General features: G+C 36.2%; 1 protein-coding gene across 1 annotated transcript in view; it reads left to right on the forward strand.

Annotated features, from left to right (window-relative positions):
* Positions 1-17,480, forward strand: part of LOC145288272 (CD109 antigen-like) — a gene marked incomplete at its 5' end in the record, with an annotated part of 117,373 nt that overhangs the window by 87,419 nt on the left and 12,474 nt on the right. The window contains 5 exon segments of the mRNA XM_080136312.1: positions 8,693-8,855; positions 9,470-9,663; positions 10,551-10,703; positions 13,200-13,283; positions 15,339-15,448. Coding sequence (XP_079992438.1) covers positions 8,693-8,855; positions 9,470-9,663; positions 10,551-10,703; positions 13,200-13,283; positions 15,339-15,448 — 704 coding nt within the window.

The raw sequence follows: 17,480 nt of genomic DNA on the forward strand, positions 1-17,480 counted from the left end.
ACGGTCATACTGACTGTTTGGTGGTCTGCGATTTATTACAATTTTTTGAAAGTTGGCGAAATCACTACGGTGAAGGAGTACTGTCTACAAATGGATGGAATGCATCAGAAACTTTGAAAATAATACTCAGCATTAATCAACAGAAAAGGCCCAATTCTCCTCCACAACAATGTCCGATCGCACGTTGCTAAACCGACCCTGCAGAAATGAGACCAATTGGGATACGAAACTCTGCCTCATCCGCAATATTCTTAAGACGTCTCACCTATCAATTACCACTTTTTCAAGCATCTCGACAATTTTCTGTGTAAGAAATGCTTCAAAAACCTAAGCAATATCAAAAACACCTTCAGCGACTTCACCGGTACTAGAACGCTAGATTTTTACGTTGCTGGAATAAATACCCTCGTTTTGCTTTGACAAATATGTGTTCATTCTGATGGTGCTTATTTCGATCAATAATGTTTGTTTAAGCCGAGAAATGTCCATCTGAATTTAAAAGTTAAAAACTGCAAAAACTTCCTTGTAAACTTTATATATATATATATATATATATATATATATATATATATATATATATATATATATATATATATATATATATATATATATGTCGTATAACGATTATATCACTGTCTGACTGACGTAAAGGAACATTTAAAATTAAGATGTTTAAAATGGTAGCCGAATGGATTAGGTCTCAGCTAATCGAGCCAGAGATGTCTCGTGATACGGGGTTCGAATCGTTCGACTGGTATTAATCGTGACACCCTGCACTGAAGATTCCCGAAAGGATGAAACACTAGTGTCTGTAGGTATTTAATTATTATAGTAGAAAATAATTATATATATATATATATATATATATATATATATATATATATATATATAATTATTATCGTTTTAGCTGCTTAGTTACACATTTTTCGATAATTTTAACAATCCGATAACTTTATCAAACTTTACAGAAATAATTATTTCTGTAAAGTTTGAAGAAGTTATTGGATCGTTGATACGATTCAGCAATCGAAACATGTGTAACTAAGCAGCTAAAACGATAATATATATATATACTCTACATTAGTACTGAGTACTCTCTTTGGGGTTTTAATAATTACCATTATATATATATATATATACTAGCAATCGGTGCCCGGCGTTGCCCAGGTGTTTTGAAGTGTATGCTGAGGAAAAAAAAACGGTCAATTTTTTTTAAATTTCGACCCCTATTATGACCTCTTAACATTTATTGTTTAGGGATCAAGTAAAGTTAATAAGTTAGATCCATGTCCAAGGAATCTATATATAAAATATCATGTGTTCAGACCTTAAATTGTAGGAGGAGTTTGGTAGAGTTCTCAAAGGTCTAATTGTTGAATATTGACCACTTAATCGCCAAATTTCTGTCGAAAACCTATCACATCGATTTACCCAAATCTCAGTACCCTGTATATCAAATTTCGAATCTGTAGGCTTAAAATTGACAGAGTTTTAGCGTAGGGAAATGCACACAGACACACACAGACACTATCACCTATACATATATATAAACATAAACATCATATATATAAGGATAATAGTACGCCATATATATATAACAAAAGACCATTATTTACTGAAGTGAAAGGAAAACCCGGGGGAACTTTACCCAAAAATAAATCTATATTTTTTTGTGTGTATTGATAGTCTGGTACTTATACAGTTTAGTGACGACATTAAAAAATGGAAATATTGAAAAAAAAATTTTATTGTACGTAACTGTTATAGACTGAAGTTCTCCGAAAAAAAATTTCACTTCATTTGATCAAGTAGTTTTTTTTTTACAGCGAAAAACAATTATTTATCACGGCTACTTCAACGTGGCCATTTTGGAAATGTTATTGCAGGCCCAGGAATTCCCCAAGGGCAGGTAACTGCCGTACATAGCAGAATACCTCCATTTTAGGCCAATCTAGCCCTTTTTTTACCTCCACCAGAATGAGATTTTTTTTTTTTTTGCGAAGACAGATGCCATTTTTGGGGTGTTTTTTTTTTTTTTTTTTTTTTTTAATTTGTAACAGAAGTAAATAAACGAAGTTTCGAAGTTATCCATGCGTGTCCAACTGAGCATGTTTCGAAAATAATCTCGTATAAAAATTCCTCAATTCTTTGCATTCTTCAATTTCTTTGCATATTCAATAGTATTCTTATTTATAAAAAAAAAAATACGCAAAAAAATTGCAGATTAAAAAAAAAAAAAAAAAAAAACGTAAAAAAATTTCAGATGTGTTGTGCGCATCTCAATATGGCGAGAAAAAAAAAGGCTAGATTGCGAAATTTGGCCTAAAATGGAGGTATTCTGCTAGGTACATTTCCAAAATGGCCACGTTGACGTCGTCGTGATAAATAATTGTTTTTCGCTGTAAGAATTTTTTTTCGGAGAACTTCAGTCTATAACAGTTACGGACAATAAAAATTTTTTTCAATATTTCCATTTTTTAATGTCGTCACTAAACTGTATAAGTATCGATAGTCTTATCAACACCCCTTTTTTCTATTTATTTATAAAGAAAATACAACTTTATACAAATTCCCTATTAGTTTTTTTTTCGGTTCTCTTATACGATGATCATCTTTATTTAACTATTACGTGTAATTATAATCATACAGATATTCTATATGATTTATATTTGCGTAATATTTGCGTAGAAATGAAGAAAATCAAATTTACTGTGTATTTATCGTGTTGCCATAACAACGTGACGTAGCCAAGGACGGTAGTGGACGTGAGTGTGTGTGCGTGTGTGCGCGTGTTTTCGTGCTGTATTGTTTGTAGTAGTAGTAGTACTAATAATCTGTCCAGCGTTTGCTTTCTTGTGTTAATGGCGGACGTTGAGTCAGAGGTTGGATTGTGATGTCTGTAACTTTCGTATTTTTCTAATTTGTAAATGGCAAGTTAGAAAAAAATTAAACCCTTCCAAGATGGACAATAAATAAGACCAAAATATTTTATGGTAAAGTTTAGAGCGTAAGAACTATACTTTTTTAGGAGATGTGATTATTGGATTAACCAATCAGAAATCGTCTGTGGCACACACATCTCTGTTTTTATAGATATATAGATATATATATATATATATATATATAATCAATATGAAAACTATATAAATGTTTATATCTTTTCCGTATTTATGTCTTATTTGTTGACGTGTAGGATATATATATGTATTATAATTGCTGCATCTTTCCAGATGATCGCCGTCACATTGAGTTCTCTCAATCTTATCGTCCATGCCATCTCAGATGACTCTGCATCCCCGCCGCAGATTTGCACATCTTCAAGCAGATGTGACATACAAATTGAGCAATTTCCATCGAGTTGACTTCCTCTGGAGGTTGAAGGGTATTCCTATGAACAACTACATGTCACCTCAAACCAGCAGTAGACTTGCAAACTTTGCTGCATGTTAAACAAATCGTTTGGTTCGGACTAATAGGTGCAGAGGTGACTTGAACATGAGTTTTGTGCGATTTAAGGTGGTTGACGTAGCTAGCTTTTTACAAAAGCACTCATTCACAGTCGCATTTCCAGCTCTGTGCGTTATGGTTAAGAACATCAATTAAACCTTTGCGAAGCTCTCGCTTCAGATTGCTGTGGGCCTGTTTTCTTTTCTCTAGAGCATCACAACTATCATGTACACGCTTTCGCCACTTCGGCCTTTGCAGTGTAAGTTCCTCCCATGTGTCGATGTCGATTTGTAAGACTTTCAAATTATCTTTGTAGAGTCCTTAAACCTCTTCCTAGGCTTGCGTTGAGGCGCTTGCCATTTTCCAGACGCCCGTAAAAAATTTGTTTTGGCAGCCTACAATCTTTCATTTGAACCAAGATGCCCACCCAACGAATGTGAGATCTGATTACAAGGGTCTCAATACTAGAGCAACATGCTCTCACAAGGACTTCAGTATCGAGTTCTTGTGCTTGCCACTTGATGCTTACGATATGTCTCAAGCATTTTTGGTGAAATCGTTCAAGCCATTTAATGTGCCTTTGATGCAATGTCCATGTCTCCAATGAATATAACAGCGTGGTTAGCACACAAGTCTTGTAAACGCAGATCTTAATCCTGTCTGTGATGCCACGATCATACCACATTCTCTTCTCCAACCTTCCAAAAGCTACAGATGCCTTCTGAATTCGCCTGTGGATTTCAGTGTCGAGGCAGCCATCCCTCGACAGAGAACTACCAAAGTACACAAATGAATCAACTACTTCCAGTCTAGCACCAGAGGCCATGATGTTCGGCTCCACGTATGACTGGCCCAATGCATGAATGAACATCACCTTTGTTTTAGACAGACTGATCCTCAGACCAAAGTCAGTGCAGGAATCAGCAAAGCTATCCATTATATGCTGCATATCAGTCTCAGTGTGCGACAAAAAAACAGCATCGTCTGCATACAGTAACTCCTTGCCTAAGACATGGTGCAGCTTGATTCTGGCATTAAATCTTCTAAGATTAAAAATGCGACCTGTGGTTAGAAACTTTGACATGACACCCCTATCGCAACCTCGAAACGCATAACCAAGTAGAGCAGCAAAATATACAGAGTAGGGGCAGGAATATCACCTTGTTTGAGACCATTGTCAACTGGGGTTTCTTTTTTTTTTTTTTTTTTTTACATGGAGTTCACCACTTATCAAGGCCCAATGGCCACTCAGGGATAAGGGTTATTGTGTGTACAGTAATCAAAGGGATAGTGTAGCAATAGTATTGGAGAATTGGTAAGTTGTAATTACTTAGGGGGGGGGGGGGGGCGGTTCATCAGGAATTTGTTTGTGTTGGACTTGAAGACATCCAGGTTGAAGTTGGGAGGGAAACAGGCAAGCGGAACAGAGTTCCACAGGCATGCAGTTCTAAGAAAGAAGCTTTGTTCATAGTATCTACGTTTTGATTTAGGCACAGATAGGGAGTGGGGAAAATTATTGACGGTGGTTTCAGCTAGTCGGGTGTTTTTTGAAAGATTGGCGGGGGGGACCAGAGAATGGAGCTCAGACGAGCACCTGCCATGGGAATAACGATAAAACAATGACAGGCTCGCTACGTCTCTTCTGTGGGAAAAAGGTTGCAGGGTAGAGAAAAGGGCATCCCCCACCAAGCCACGGAGTCTATTTTGTACTCCGTCTAGGCAGGATAGGCTGTTTTTTGCAGCCCCCGCCCAGATGTGGCAGCAGTACTCCATCTTTGGACGTACTTCGCTCTTATATAGATAGAGAATTGCATCAGTAGTGAGATATCTTCTGGAGCGGTAGAAGGATCCCACCATTTTCCAGCGACCTTGGCCACAGATTTGATGTATGTGTTCCATTTAAGATCAGGTGTAAAGGTCAAACCCAGGAGCTTATCAAATCCTGGGGCCTCCCTTAGACGAGAGCCATCCATTTCAATTGATGCCAGATGGGGATCAGAGCGTTTATGTAGAGATAGGAGCTTGGTCTTAGATGCATTAAAGGTAACCAGCCACCTCTTTCCCCACTGTACCACGCGCTCAAGATCAGAGGAGAGAGAATCAGAGAGAACATCATCATTTACGGCTTTTGATGTGTTGCCATAGATGGTCGTGTCATCAGCATAGATGTCAACGAAGATTTTAGGAGATCATTGATGTAGATCAGGAAGAAAGTTGGGCGCAGTATGGACCCCTGAGGGACTTCAGCATTAATACTGTGGGCCTCTGATTTCTGCCCATCAACCACTACTCTTATGAGCCTATCAGATAGAAATGATTTAATGATAGAGAAAACATTTCCAGTTATACCGTAGCTGGAAATCTTGTGCAGTAGGCCTTTATGCCAAACCTTATCGAAGGCCTTTGATATGTCGAGAGCAATTGCCCTAAAAATGAAGCCTTTGTCAAGAGATTCAATAATCCTATGAGATATAACCTATATAAATATATAAATATATATATAAATATATAAAAGTTTCATAAGGCAATTTTCCGTTAAACGAGATTCGAGCTTTCATGTCGCTGTGCAGTTCCTTGAATATTCTAACAAAGGTTGGAGGACACCCTACTTTCTCTAAGATTAACCAGAAAGCATCCCTGTTGACGGTGTTAAATGCTTTGGTTAGATCCACAAACACTTGATACAGTTTTGTTTTGTTTTTTTGTTTTTTTATTACATTTTCACCCCAAACAAGGCACATTGCCACTTTGGTGTAGGGGGCTACTATCAGGGGAAACATCTATTGGGGTACTATGTAGGGATTAGGGCAGCGAGATGTTGGTTCATGTTGCACTTGAACTTATGCATGTCAGTACAGTTGGGAAAGCAGTGACCTGGAATGGAATTCCAAAGTCTAGCAGTTCTTGGGAAGGAACTACTGGAGTAGAAAGATCTTTTACATCTAGGGATCTCTACAGTGTGGGGGTGGGATTTTGCAGCTTGTCGGGTCTGTCGAGGGTGTTCACGTCGTGGGGGCACAAGTGCTTGCAGTTCTTCAGAGCATTCACCATTATAATACTTGTAGAACAGGCAGAGGGATGCAACGTTTCGACGATGGGACAGAGGCTGAAGCTTAGATGCCAGTTTAGGGCCTATCAGATTTGTGACTCTCTTTTGAACCCTGTCAAGGAGCGAGAGACTAGTAGCCGATGCACCAGCCCAAATATGACAGCAATACTCCATACATGAGCGAATAGTGGCATTATAGAGGTACAGGATACTTTCGGGTGTTAGAAGTTTTCTAGCACAGTAGAGAGAGCCCACCTTCCTCGCAGTGGCCCTGGCAATGCCCTCGATGTAATTGTTCCAACTCATGTTTCCTGTGAACGTTAGGCCAAGGAGCTTGAGAGACGTACTCTCAGATAAAGAGTCGTTGGCCATTGCTATAGGTGGTACAGAAGGTTTCTTGTAATTATTGAATGAAACCAGTTTTGTCTTGGCGGCATTGAACGTGACCATCCATTTTTGTCCCCATTCCACTACTGATTTGAGGTCATCCTCTAGTGTTTCTGCCATTACTTTAGATATATGTTCATTTGTTTTCCTATCGTGCCTGCTATAGAGTGTGGTGTCATCAGCATATATACCCATCTCAGAGGCAATTTTGTCGGGGAGGTCATTTATGAATATCAGGAACAGCAGAGGTCCAAGGATAGATCCTTGGGGCACTCCCGCATTTATATCATATTGTTTAGATGTACGACCGTCGAGGACAACCTGGATTTTTCTCTTATCTATGAAGGATTTAATTATGTTAAGTATTCTACCAGTGATACCGTAAGATCTAATCTTCCTGAGGAGACCCTCATGCCATACTCTGTCAAAAGCCTTAGATATATCTAGAGCTACCGCTCTGCCCTCTCCCGCTTTGTCCAGTGAATGGTATATGCGTTCAGAGATTACAGTGAGGATGTCTGCTGTGGAACGGGCTTGTCTAAATCCATATTGTTGGTCGGTCAGAAGTTTAGCATCTGTAAGGTGCTGGACTAGAGCATGGTTAATTAAGGTCTCAAATATTTTGGCAAAAAGTGGGAGGAGGCTAATAAGGCGATAATTTAATGGGTCAGTTCTTTCGGCAGAATTCTTGAATACTGGTACCACAGAAGCAGTTTTCCAACAGCCCGCAAAGCAAGATTCATTAAGGCATTTGTTGTAGAGTTTGGAGAGAACTGGAGCTACTTCGGCTGAGCACTTTTTTAATAGCACAGCTGGGATGAGGTCGGGTCCACATGCTTTGGAAGTGTCAAGGTTTTTTGATAGCATGCACCTGAGCAGGGGGGATTATCAGATCGTCTAGTGTGGCGTCTGTCCGCATAGGAAATTGAGGTAGGGGGTGGTTTAGAGGGTCCAGTGTGGAGTTTGAGGCAAACCGACTGGCAAGCATGTTAGCCTTCTCGGTTTCTGTTATGGTATCTGTTGTTCGATGCATTTCTCCTGGACTTGCCGGGCTAAAAAAATCATATCCATAGTTCCTCTGCCAGACTTAAAACCACTTTGTGACTCTGGAATAGCATTAGGACAAACATCCTCCAGTAACCTGTTTAATAGAAGTCGTGCGAGAACTTTCCCAGCAGCTTCCAAAAGCATAATTCCACCGTAGTGGTCACGAACATTCATACATACATACATACATACATATCTTATCTAAACTTCTGAAAAAAAAAAATATATATATAGATATATATGTATATATACACATATATATCTATATAATTATAAGACTCAAATGACCTTGTAACGAGTGGTGTAACCCATTTTCCGGTTTACGAGATCCGGTTGAGCATGCGCGCATAAACATTAACCCATAACAACGTAAACAAATAAACGCAAATCGCTTCTTTTACAGATTTTGACCTGTGCACTGAAATATTAACGTTATTATTTCGAAATTATTATTTAACATGGTAAAAGTGGGGGTGTTTTGCCTGTGTATATTTAAGCTAGTTTTTCAGTAATGTACGAGTAAGTGTTACTAAATAACAGAGTTTTCTTTTTAATTATTTGACCAGGCTTTTTCATTTTTAAAAATTTCCGAATAGCCCATTTTGTATAAGTATGTATACATGTGTGCGTGTGTGTGTGTGCGTGTGTGTGTGTGTGTGTGTGTGTGCGTGTGTGTGTGTGTGTGTGTGTGTGTGTGTGTGTGTGTGTGTGAAAAAGAAACAGAGAGATTCAAAATGGTGTTAATAATTGTATTTGTTTCAGAACGTCACTGATAGCGTGATCCGAGATGTCGCTGCAAATCTTCCAATCATGCGCAACGATACATACAGTCTTGGAATGATGCTCTATTTGATGACTTTGGTTGACGATACCGACAGATTCGAAGAAATCCAAACCATTCTTGAAGACAAAGCTATCAACAAGGGTAACTATCCTCCCCTCTCTCTCTTTCTCTCTCTCTCTCTCTTTCTTTCTTTCTCTCTCTCTCTCTCTTTCTTTCTTTCTCTCTCTCTTTCTTTCTTTCTCTCTCTACATATATATACATATATATATATACTAACACACGCACGCACACACACATACGCACACGAATATATATATATATATATATATATATACATATATATATATATATATATATATATATATATAGGGTGTTTAGAAAATCAACAGCATCATGTTATTTATGTTCATTTACTATTAACCACAATTTTCGATAAAGTACAAACAGAATTTCTAACCTAATAAGTAAAACATTGTCTGTGAAGCTCTAACCCTGTCGCAGTATTGACCTTTTTCATGACCTTTTCCATGGTCTTTTTCATGGATTTTTTAATGGTCGTTTTAAATCTTTTTAATGGCCTTTTTAATGGACTTTTAAGATCCCCTTTTTAATGGTTTTTTAATTACACATTTTTAATGGTCTTTTATAACCCTTTTCCATGCTAGTGTGATTGTAAAGAAACGTCGATATTTCATAATGTATTTAACTGAATAAGTTCTGTTCATTTATTATTGTCTTTGTTTTTGTTTTCGCAGATGACATGAAATACTGGGATACTGAAGTAGACACCGAATCGGATCCCTATTCCCATTCAGTTTCGACTCGCGTCGAACTCGCTTCGTACATCTTGATGGCTTACGTAAACAAGGAAAATATCGAAGAAGGGTTGCCAATCATGAAATACATCTTATCTCAGCGCAACTCGAATGGCGGCTTCCAATCAACTCAGGTAACAATTTCCCCAGACAATACATGAAACCACTTGATGTAAGAAGCTAAAAATATTACTTCAAGGTCAAAAATTTGCAAAGGATAAGTGTTAGATGGAATAGATTCTGGCCTAGAAAACAGCAATTCTCCCCCTTTTGTCAGAAACCTCATTCATGGAATGTGAGAACTAAAGGACAAAAAAAAGGAAGCAAAAGTTACTCGGCTGCTGAAAGTAAACCAAAGATCTACTTTCTACCCCCTCTATTTTACAGGAACATGTGTGTTTGCAACATTGCACTTTTACAAAATAGATATATTCGTTTGAAGTAGCTTAGTGATTTTGGCTACTGCATTCGAATAATAATCTATTGAACGAGTGTTTGTGGTTGGAGCTAGTATATCTTTCATATGAGGTTATCGGTGTACGTGTTAACGTATCTCCCAGGTGGCTCTACGAGTCTGTATTTATGGCTTAAAATGTAAAAAGGAACCCGGATGTACGCATGCCCATTACATCATCGGGTTTTATAAGAATTCATAACATCAGACAAGTTAATTTTTTTCTTTATTTATTTATTTGGATTCTGAACCATTAGTTTCCAGACGGGCACCAAAATATTTAAAAGAATGTGATACTAATTGTTATTGACGTATTCCTTCCACTTTTATTATTTGCGTGTTTGTATGTTGAACAATTCATCTACTTTCTTTCCCAGTGTTCAGTTGCTGTTAAAATCTTTTCGATTTCAAATTTTAAACAATCAAATTTTAAACAATCAAATTTTAAACAATTAAATTTTAAACAATTAAATTTTAAACAATCAAATTTTAAACAATCAAATTTTAAACAATCAAATTTTAAACAATCAAATTTTAAAAAGTTTTATTTTGTTTCATTTCTTTCAGGATACAATTCTTGGAATTGAAGCGTTAGGTAAATTCGCCCAAAATATTAAATCGCCAACCACTTTTACTGTCACGGTTACGAGCGACGAGAAAGACAGCTACACTTTCCCCGAGATCAACTCAGAAATGAGCACAGTCTTATACACACATGTGGTAAGTTTTTATGCTGCTATGTAAGAAGGATTGTTGTTTGCATAGAAAGATTTGAGTAACTCCTAAGGCTCAAAGGTTGTCCTAGAATGAAAGTAAACCGAACCATATGACTCCCAGACAGAGATTTTCTATTTCTATTTTGCTGACACTTCAGGCAAAAAAAAGACACATTTAAGGATTCGTCCCTATTAAGGATGGGCATAATTGTAGAGAAACAAACTATTCGTCTATCATTCTTTTGGTGCTTCTACATTTACCGACCCGTGATGTCCACAAAGTTTCTCAGGCTCAATCGGCAGCGGAGGAAAATAACTGGAAAAGGTCGATCGAACGTTTCTCAATTTTTAACGTATGTTTTTAGCTAATACGAATCTATGAAGACTAATTTTTTTATAAATTAGAAGAAAAAAAATTATTTTAATTGTTCAGGTTATGGCTAGGGTTAGAGTTTAGGGTAAAGGTTAAGGGTTAGGGTAAGGGTTAGATACATGACTGTAATTTTTTATTGTACTTTCATGTTTTTCCGTTTATCATTATAAGTTTTTGTAGTGGTTTAACGTTTCGCGATCGGTCACTTCCGGTTATTCCCGTCAGCAGGCGAGAAACTTTGTGTAAACGCAGAAGTACCATTTTATTTTAAACTTTTCTCTTTCTTCAAGTTTCTTTTTATTGCATTTTCACCCCAAGCAACACCGTGCAACTTTTATGTAGGGGGCTTCTACCTGGGACATAATTTGCAGCGATACTCTGCAGGGAGTTGAGCAGCAGGGCGTCTGTTTATATTACACTTGAAATTCTGCTGGTCAGTACAGTCAGGGAAGCAGGAACCCGAAAGTGAATTCCAAAATCTAGCAATCCTAAGAAAAGAACTTATTAGAGTAAAAGGCTTTCTGGCATTTGGGGATCTCTACTGTTTAGAGGTTGATTTTTGCAGCTTGTATGGTTTGTCCGGCGTATTTACGTCGAGGGATTGTAGTTCATGGGAGAATGTAACATTAAAATACTTGTAAAACAGGCAGAGAAATGCAACATTTTGTCGATGAAACAGAGATTGAAGCCTAACTGACAGTTCAGGACCTATTAGGTTGGCGACTTTCTTTTGAACCCTGTCTAAAAGTGAGAGACTAGTAGCAGATGTACCAGTCCAAATGTAATTACAATACTCCATACATGGGCGAATAACGGCCTTGTAGAGGTACAGGATACTCTCGGGCGTAAGTAACTTTCTAGCACGGAAGAGGGAGTCCACCTTTTTTGCAGCAACCTTGGCATTGCCTTCATTGTTCTAACTTATGCTCTCTGTGAATGTAAAGCCGAGGAGTTTTTCAGATAATGTATCATTAGCCATGGCTATCAGTGATTCTTGTAATTATTAAAGAAAAAAGTTTAATCTTGGCAGCATTGAATGTTACCATTCATTTATGTCCCTATTCCACTACAGACAAGAGGTTTTCCTCTAGGGTTTCTGCCATTACCTTGGATATGTCTCCATTCGTTTTCATCTCGTGTCAGTAATAAAGTGTGGTATCGTCAGCAAATATACCCATCTCGGGAATTTTAGCAGGGGGTGGTCGTTTATGAATATCTAGAATAATAAATGTCCAAAGATCGATCTCTGAGGCACACCCGCATTTATATCATATCGTTTTGACGTACGACCATCGAGGACAATCTGTATTCTTCTCTTATTTAAAAAGGATTTAATTATGTTAAGTATTCATCCAGTAATACCATGTGATCTGATTTTCATAAAACCATCGTGCCAAACCCTGTCAAAGGCATTAAATATATCTCGGGCTACTACCATAACCTCATCTACCTCATCCAGTGCATGGTATATACGTTCAGAGATTACATACCGGCAGCAAAACGAGTTTGCTTAAATCCATGTTGGTCGGACAGAAGTTTAGCATCTGTAAGGTGGTGGACTAGAGCTTGATTAATTGAGGACTCAAATATTTTGGTGAAAAGCGGGAGGAGACTAATGCGGCGATAATTTAACGGGTCAGTTCTTTCGCCAGAATTCTTGTAAACTGGTACCACAGAAGCAGTTTTCCAGCAGTATGGAAAGCAAGATCTTTAAGGCATTTGTTGAAAAGTTTGGAGCAATTTTTAATAGTATAACCGGGATGAGATCAGGCCCACATGCTTTTGAGGTGTCAAGGATTTTTTTATGACATCACGTACTTGAGAAAAGGTGATTTTCAGATTATCTAGTGCGGTTTCTGTCTGCAAAGAAAACTCTAAGAGGGATTGGTATGCTGGATCCAAAGTAGAATTAAGGGGAGGACAAACCAACAGGTTAGGAGATTAGCCTTCTTCTAATACTATCACTTTCGTATGTAATTACATTTTATCGTTCTTCATATACTCTGTGTGTGTGTGTGTGTGTGTGTGTGTGTGTGTGTGTGTGTGTGTGTGTGTGTGAAATGATAAAAAATGAAGCTGAAGCGAAAATCAATTTCTCACTAAAAAATTCGTTCTTATCGTTTCCAGCTTCCTTCAAGCACGAAAACCATCCACATCAAGGGAGAAGGAACAACATCTGAAGATGCCACTGCAACCTATGCTTTTGCTCAGGTAAAAATTTAGCTAATCTTCATTGTATCACAGCAGCAAAATTGATTTCTTTTCTTTGAATGTTAAAAGTTGCATTTAAATGAAAAATGAAAAAAAATATGATGTTTAAAATATACTGATGTATCAGTTTTGGCTTTTAATTAATGATTTGTCTTTGATGAATAGAGAACATGTCAAATGGAATTGATGGTCGCAAGACTGATATGAAAAACGTGATATCATTAATTATTTATCATCGTTCAATTTCTTTGTCTATGATTTTTTACCTCTGACTCCTGCCTCAAATCTGCGTTACCTGTGTCTGGGAACGATTTTGTTTGCAGATTAAGGTTATTCTGACCCACACTAAACGTGACCCTTGTCAAAATTTACACTAGGTAACTTAATTACTACTGACGTAGGGTCCCTAATATACCGGATGTTCCAGAATTTGTGAACACATTTTAATATTAAGTATCTCAAAAACTATTAAGGATAAAAAAAACGTGCCTAACATGCACATATCTATAAAAATAAGAGCAAACAGTCAATAAAACATGTTAAAAAACACTTTGAAAAAGAGTTAAAAACATATTTAATCTGAAAAGGAAACAGTTGATAAATGGATAGTCCTTAATCCACGGAGTTTCGAAGAAATACTTTTCTTCTCATCAGAGGGTAGGAATTAGCAAAATGCGGGATCGGATTTTGCATACAAAAGTATTTGATGAAACTGCAAGTAAGTCAAAGATCCTACTTGATAACAAAAAGTGAAGCAGAGGGAATATGGTGAAGAAAAAGGTGATTTCACGCGAATGGATAGTCTGGTGAAAGTTAAAGTATCCAATGACGGTAAAATCCAAAAATGTAAATCCAAGGAAGTTAATTTAATTTTTCATTCGCACAAGTAAAATCCAAGGAAATTGCGTAATTGGAAGATGGTTCAAAATAATCAAAAAGGCCGAAATCCGTGGAATAATTCACAAATATGTACAAAAATATTAATAAATTTAGTTCATTTTAATTTAATTTAAACAATTTCATAATGCTACCTATCATAGTTCAACGGAAATGTGCTCAAGACTTCTGGAATACCTGTATAACATTTATGAGGAAATTTTATTGGATTATGATTTCCTCGCTGATTAAACTGATGTTCAACTCGAATACAAGTATCCAACAATCAAGATAAAAAAGCAGGAATCTAGCGAGTGGGTCATATTAAAATATCCTTTTTAAAGTTTTTTTTTTATAATAAACGTGAAAATAAGCTTAAAAAGTACACTTGAAAAACTAAATTCATTTGTCTTTATATCCTGGGATGCAATTTAAAATTAAAGCCTATATCAAGAACAGGCAACAGTTCTACAATATTACAATATTATATCCAGACAATAGTAGAGAAACATTTACATGCGTAAACATTGAAAACAAACGTGAAAATTCGGGATACGAAACACGTGATGCAGAATTTAATACAAATTACAAAACAGGTCAAACCACAGACCTAATTGTTAAAGGGACAAAGGACACGGTTATTAATGCCGTAATGGCTCAGCACAATAAAGAAGAGATGCGTTTCCGGGCTCGAAAGATGGAGAATATATGTATGAACCATGTATAATTAACTATCACGGACATTGGTTGTGGTGTTCAGGAAATCTCGCCTACTGCTACTAGAATCGGAATCTATACGACGTGTAACTAAATTTAGGAGGGGTATGACAAGATGACCAAAGTAGGATGACTTTGAAATTCCAGCCAGGAAGAGAATTATTACATATACATAATTAAAAGGAGATAGCTGGAATATGAATCTAAGGGATGTAAGTGGGATAATTATGAGGCAACACTTTGATTTCGATGTCCTGTCTCCTTGGCAACAGAGAGAAATGAGTTTAATGGACATCATCTTTGCCCATACACCCGAATGCCATCACGTGACCGTGTAGATGCTTTTCTTACTCTGAATTTTTATGCTGCTTTAAATATCAACCTTATATATTGTTTTATTTTTCGTTTGCACCTACGCCTACACCATAACTAATCCTTTGTTCTTTGTGTTTTCCATGGCAGATTTCCTGGCAATACAATATCAAACTTGGTTCAGCGGACAAAGTTTTTGAAGGAAAAGTCGAATACAGAACCCTGTCATCAAATGAGATGGCATTGAATATTTGCCACAAGTGAGTAATGGTATAATCTATATATAAAAGTGAACGTGTCTGTGTTTGTGTGTCTGTGTACATTTCCCTACGCAATAACTCTGTCAATTTAAAGTCTACAGAATCAAAATTTCATATACATGGTACTGAGATTTGGGAAAATCTATGTGATCGGTTTCGGCCAGAAATTCGGCTTTTAAGGGGTCAAAGTTCAACGATTAGCCCTTTGAGAACTCCACCAAACTCCTCCGACAATTTTGGGTCTAAACACTTGAAATTTTAGATAAAGGTTCCTTGGACATGGATCTAACTTAATAACTTGATTTGAGCCCAAAACAATAAATTTTAAGAGGCCAAAGTTAAAAAAAATTGACCGCTTTTTTTTGTTTTTTGTTTCTTTTTACTCAGCATACACCTCCAAACACCCGGGCAACGCCGGGAACCCATGCTAGTATATTATATTTAGTGATCATCTCACTAAGCTCCCTCGTATATATATATATATATATATATATATATATATATATATATATATATATATATATATATATAAATTTGGTTTTTGTTTGTATATTGATATTCATATTAAATACGCTATTTTCTATTTATTTAAAAAGAAAATACAACTTTGTTATATATGAGTCGTGGAATTGCATTTATCTGCAAAAGATCTAGCTAATTTGCATATCCTTTTAAGCATTCATTTTAATTAATTCCCTAATAGTTTTTCGGTTTTCTTAGGGGATGATCATCTTTAGTTAACTATTACGTGTAATTATATTCATGCAGATATTCTACATGATTTATACTTGCATAATATTTGCGTAAAAAGTCTATAGTAAACACTAACCTTTTTTATATATATTTATGTATGAGTATATATATTTGTTTAAAAAATTTTGCCTACCAAACTCCTTTGTCAGTTTTTGGTCAATAAACATAAAACTTCATATACAGAGTATTCGAACCCATACAAAACTTTATATTTGGGTTTTAGCCGGGGAAAATCGGTGCAAGAGTGTGAATGTTAAAAAAATTGATTTGCCAGGTGAAGGTCGAACTATGGCATCATGAATATACATGTGTAACGTAATAGCTATTGGGTCATGTTTTAATTTTTAGCCTTGCAGCAAACATATCTTTACAATCCAAGCATTAACGTCAAAGAAAAAAGTAAATTATAAGCTAAACGTTTTGGCTTCGATTCTCAGTGGTCGCACATAAGCCAATGTTTTTAAACTTAACATCATTGCTATCTACTGGGTCCAATATAATATAATAATAAATACAAAATCTGCATTAATCAAAATATCATATTTAAGTGTATTTTACGACCGGGCAATGCTGGACGGCCTGCTAGTATATATATATATATATATATATATATATATATATATATATATATATAAAAGTGAACGTGTCTGTCTGTCTGTCTGTGTGTCTGTCTGTCTGTGTACATTTCCCTACGCAATAACTCTGTCAATTTTTAGTCTATAGACTCGAAATTTGAAATACCGGGTACTGAGATTTGGGAAAATCGATGTAACGGGTGTCAGCTAGAAATTTGGCTGTTAAGGGGTCAAATTTCAACGATTTGACCTTTAAGAACTTTACCAAACTCCTCCGACAATTTTGGGTCTAGACACTTAAAATTTTAGATATAGGTTCCTTGAACCTGGATCTAATTTAATAAAGTGATTTGAGCCCGAAACTATAAATTTTAAGGGGTCATAATAGGGGTCAAATTAAAAAAAAATTTACTCTTTTTTTTTTTTTTTGCTCAGCATACACCTCCAAACACCCGGGCAATGCTAGTATATATATATATATATATATATATATATATATATATATATATATATATATATATATATATATATATATATATATAAAGGGTGCATCCGGTGTTGTAGAACATTTATTACATTTTTAAAGATAATAAAAATACAAACAACACATCAATAAATAAAACGACATTGGTACATGAGTGAGATTCTCATTTCATAATTTTATTCAATAAAATCTCCCTCCACTTCAATAACAGCTTCAATTC

This window comes from Euprymna scolopes, chromosome 2 (genome assembly GCF_053919585.1).
Source record: "Euprymna scolopes isolate OS-2025 chromosome 2, ASM5391958v1, whole genome shotgun sequence".
NCBI classification, from domain to species: domain Eukaryota; kingdom Metazoa; phylum Mollusca; class Cephalopoda; order Sepiida; family Sepiolidae; genus Euprymna; species Euprymna scolopes.